Source organism: Salpingoeca rosetta (assembly GCF_000188695.1).
Source record: "Salpingoeca rosetta unplaced genomic scaffold supercont1.23, whole genome shotgun sequence".
NCBI lineage: Eukaryota > Choanoflagellata > Craspedida > Salpingoecidae > Salpingoeca > Salpingoeca rosetta.
In genome coordinates, this window is record NW_004754911.1 from 681,734 (window position 1) to 685,835 (window position 4,102).

At 56.8% G+C, this 4,102-nt stretch overlaps 2 protein-coding genes across 2 annotated transcripts in view; one reads left to right on the forward strand and one right to left on the reverse strand.

Moving 5' to 3' along the window:
* PTSG_12721 (uncharacterized protein) overlaps positions 1–2,602 on the reverse strand; it is a 3,870-nt gene extending 1,268 nt beyond the window's left edge. Inside the window, exons 1-2 of the mRNA XM_004990607.1 lie at positions 2,521–2,602; positions 1–2,061 (exon numbers count right to left, since the gene is read on the reverse strand). The exon at positions 1–2,061 is cut by the window's left edge and continues 96 nt beyond it. Of these exons, the coding sequence (XP_004990664.1) occupies positions 1–2,044 (2,044 nt within the window). The 5' untranslated portion in view covers positions 2,045–2,061; positions 2,521–2,602. The remainder of the gene's footprint in view (positions 2,062–2,520) is intronic.
* A 505-nt stretch (positions 2,603–3,107) lies between these two features.
* The window catches only part of PTSG_08415 (uncharacterized protein), a gene marked incomplete at both ends in the record, with an annotated part of 3,831 nt that continues 2,836 nt past the window's right edge, over positions 3,108–4,102 (forward strand). The window contains 3 exons of the mRNA XM_004990608.1: positions 3,108–3,218; positions 3,389–3,462; positions 3,730–3,850. Coding sequence (XP_004990665.1) covers positions 3,108–3,218; positions 3,389–3,462; positions 3,730–3,850 — 306 coding nt within the window. The remainder of the gene's footprint in view (positions 3,219–3,388; positions 3,463–3,729; positions 3,851–4,102) is intronic.

The window sequence follows — 4,102 nt, forward strand, 5'->3', positions numbered from 1 at the left end:
CGTCCCGCAGCACATCTGGGGAGCCGTAGACCACAAGCGCGCGCCACAACGCGTTGCGTGCATGCAGGGAACTGCTTGGGACTGCAGCGCCAACCAGCAGCGCGCGCAGCGCAGAGAGCGCATCCAAGTACGCCGCGTCCAGTTCTTCATCAAAGCCCAGCACGCCACACGCTCTCGTCGCATCGCACGTCGGCGCTCTTGTTAGCGCCGTTGTTGATGACGCGTTGGCAGCAGTGGCGCTGAATGCAGTGCCAGTGGAGCCAGCTGCCGTGTACATTGCATGTGCGTGTCCATTAATGTCTGCTGTTCTTGCTGCTGCTGGTGCTGGTGCTGGTGCTCCCGGTGCATGTGCGCTTGTGGGAGAGTTGCTGGCGTTTGCTTGCGTGGTGCGCTTGATGGCGTGATGGGCAGCGTGCAGCAACGCAGCGACGCAGCGCAGCCCCCAGTAACTGTTCTCCCCTGCGCCCTCGCGGATCAGCGGCAAGGCGCCACGGATGGCCTGCTTGATAAACGGCAGGCCTGCCTTGTCAGCATGTCGCTCCACCAAGTATGTGGTGAGCACGATGGCGGCCTCCTCTTGTTTGCCAAGCCACCGCAACAGGGTGGCAATGGCACCTTCCTTCCTCTTGGCGCGCAGTCGTGGCGGCTCTGCGTCCCCAGCTCCTGCGCTGCTACTCGCACGTCCGCTGTTGTTGTTGCTGCTCCTGGCGCTGCTGTTGTTGTTGGGATTCTCCAGGTCAATCACAACGGCGTCACCCTCATCACCATCACCATCACCATCACCATCACCAACACGACCACCAACACCGCTGCTCCTGCTCCTGCTGCTGCTGCTGCTGTCGTGAGGGCGGCGAGCAGAGGAGCGGGACTGCAGCGACGGCAGCCGCAGTCGCCCCATGCGCGCGCCAACAGCAGCTGCCATGGCGGTTGCTGCCCCTGTTGTGTGGAGCTGTGTAGCGGATGCCCGGCTGCCCGCACGCGTGGGAGGCGGTGGGATGACGCTGATTCGCTCATCGCTGTTGGAGAATGCCGGAACAATGGCAAGGAGGTCTGCGATGAAGGCTGCAAAGGCATGATTGTCCGGCGACAGCTTGGTGCCAGATGCCAACCGCTGGCGCACGAAAAGCAACCGCGGCAGCTCACTCGTGACAAGCGAGGTGAAGCTGCTCAGCAGCTTAGAGTCGGCGCAGCTGCGAGCGGCCAGGAACACGCGGAGGGTTTGCACGGCCTGTGTGCGCACGTCGTCGGTGATGTTCGAGGAGAGGATGAGGTCGAGCAGCCGGCGGGCGCAGTCCTTGGCCCAGTGTGCAAGCGCAAGCTGGCCTTGGTGCGCCAGGAGGAGCGTGTAGGCGCGACATCCTCTGAGCAACTGCTTGAGTGTGCCAAAGTGGCCTTTGGCGGCGCTGCCAGCAGGGCCGAGCCGCTCCAGCGTGTCGTGGAGGGCGTCCTGGATGTCGTGGCGGTTCTTGGAGTGAATGATGCGCTGCTGAATCAAGGCCGGGCTGTCGCACAGCAGCCACTTGAACAGCTCGACGAGCTTGCACGTGTCCTTGTGAGCCCAAGTGCCCGGCTCTCGGACGGCTGGGAGGCAGATTTGCATGAACTTGTCTATGAGGGCGGCGGACATGCACGCGACGTATGCGTCGTGGATGAAAATGCGGCGCAGGAGGATGTTGACGACGTAGTGGACGCGGGCCGGCTCCTTGAGCCATTGGAGCATCTTCTTGAGGACCTGGTGCATGAACTTTTCCGGCAGCATGGTTGTGCCGTGCTGCTTGAAGCGGGCATCTGCGCACTCGAGGATCTTGTTTAGGTGCTCAAACTGGAAGATGGTGGCCGTGACGCGGCTGCCGATGTTGCCACAAGACGTCACGTACGGCTCAACGACGTCCTGCCATGTTGGGGTGATGTGGTCCAGGGTGTTGTCGTCGAGGGTGAGCAGGAGGTCTGCATTCTTCAGCATGTCAAACACATCCTCGCCCGCCTTTTTGGTCTTGGACGATTTCAGCTTCACCAGCTTCTCCTGTAGCGTAAGCAACGACATGCCTGCCTCGCTCGCTGCTGACAACAGCCGTGTGTGTGTGTGTGTGTGTGTGTGTGTGTGTGTGTGTGTGTGTGTGTGTGTGTGTGTGTGTGTGTGTGTGTGTGTGTGTGTGTGTGTGTGTGTGCGTGTGTGTGTGTGTGTGTGTGTGTGTGTGTGTGTGTGTGTGTGTGTGTGTGTGTGTGTGTGTGTGTGTGTGTGTGTGTGTGTGTGTGTGTGTGTGTGTGTGTGTGTGTGTATGTGTGTGTGTGTATGTGTGTGTGTGTATGTGTGTAAGTGAGTGTACGCGTAAGTGAGTGCATCAATGGGAGGGAGATCTTGGTTGTAATTGGCGCCAACACCACAACACCGTATCACAACACGACAGTGACATCCAAGACGCACTCTCGTGTGTGATGAATGCGGACAGCAAGCAAGCAAAACCCCCCTGCTGCATCACTCACGCACACACTCACTGTCACACTTGTGCGCACACAAACCTTGTTCCCGCCAAACTCGACCACCACTGTCTTTTGTCTCTGTTGTCCGCAATGGAGTGGCAAACCGAAATTTGCCCACCGGCTTGAAGATCGTGATGGTAAAAGAGCCTGCAAGCAAGCCAAAATGCCTCACAATTCACTTTGACTGTGTGTGCGAGCAAAACGCTTCTTGTGCTTGCAACTCACATCAAGCGAGCACGACGAGCGTCATGGCAGGAAGAAGACTGGGAGTTCTTCTTCCGCTGCCTCTCTTGTTGGCGCTGCTGGCACTCACAACCGTCGTGTGCAAGTGCGCTGCTCGGCCTTCCCTCGACGCACCCAAAGTCACAGGCGTGACTGTCGACGGTGCTGGTACGAGTCTGCAGACTTGCAGCGTCGTGGAGCTGTGTATCTGCTCTGGGGTGTCATATGAAGTGATTTTGTTTTGAGGTTTGTTTAGGTTTCAAACAAACAGTCGTGCAGAGGGTGCACAACAATGTGTTTGGGCGTCCTCTGGTGTGGTGCTATTGGTACTCTGCATCACATGTAACCGCCTTTTTTTTTTTCCTTTCCTTTCTTTCCTTGCAGCGAGCGATTGGGACCTGCGCATGCCATACGGCAAGTACGATCGTTTCACCACACCTGATTCGGCCAGTGAAACATACTTCTACAGCGCTCAGCCCATGTACTACTCCGGCTATCCAGACCACTCTGTCGAGGTACAAAGTGATGCGGTGTAGTGCCTTGCTTGCTTGTTTCTGTATCTTGCAGTGATGTTTGCTTGCTTGCTCTGCTTGTTTGTTGTGCTTGTTGTACTTGTTGTGCTTGTTGTGCTTGCTTTTTCTTTTCATCGGCTCGAGCTGTGTTTCCGTGTTGCTTTCCTTTTCAGGTGCGTTTTGCATGGTCCGACACGCATGTCTTCCTTTTAGCAATTGTCAACGACGACTTCCACCGCCACCCAGTGTGAGTGTTGTGTGTGTGTGTGTGTGTGTGTGTGAATGTTTCTGCTTGTGTGCATGTGTGTGCGTTGTAGAGCGGTATACAACACTGCCAGTGCTCTACCACAGTGTGTGTGTGTGTGTGTGCCTTGCCTGGCTACCGGCCTGCTTGTCACTGCCTGCCAGCCCGGCCTTCCTTCCCCTGTTCATTTGTCTTCAACCAACTTTACCCAACTTCAGTAACGTCTTCTTTCTTTCTCAATTACCTCGCTGAATGTTTGGGACTGCGTAGCGGCGCGGGCGCCTTTGCTGGGGACGCTCTCCGTGTTGCCTTCCACGACAACCCAAATGGTCCAGCACAGGCCGCCCAGGCTATCTTTGACGTTGGCTTGACCTCAGGTGGAGCCGTCCAGGTGAGATCACAGACAGACGTGCATGATCAAAGCACACGAGCGGACTCCACACAACAGCAAGCAACCTGCCTTGGTGTTTTGTCTTCACCTCCTCTTTCTGCACTTCCCCTGTCATTTCTTGCAACCACCTTGCCCCTCCTGGTTTCTTTTGTTCTCTCTCTCTCTCTCTCTCTCTCTCTCTCTCTCTCTCTCTCTCTCTCTCTCTCTCTCTCTCTCTCTCTCTCTCTCTCTCTCTCTCTCTCTCTCTCTCTC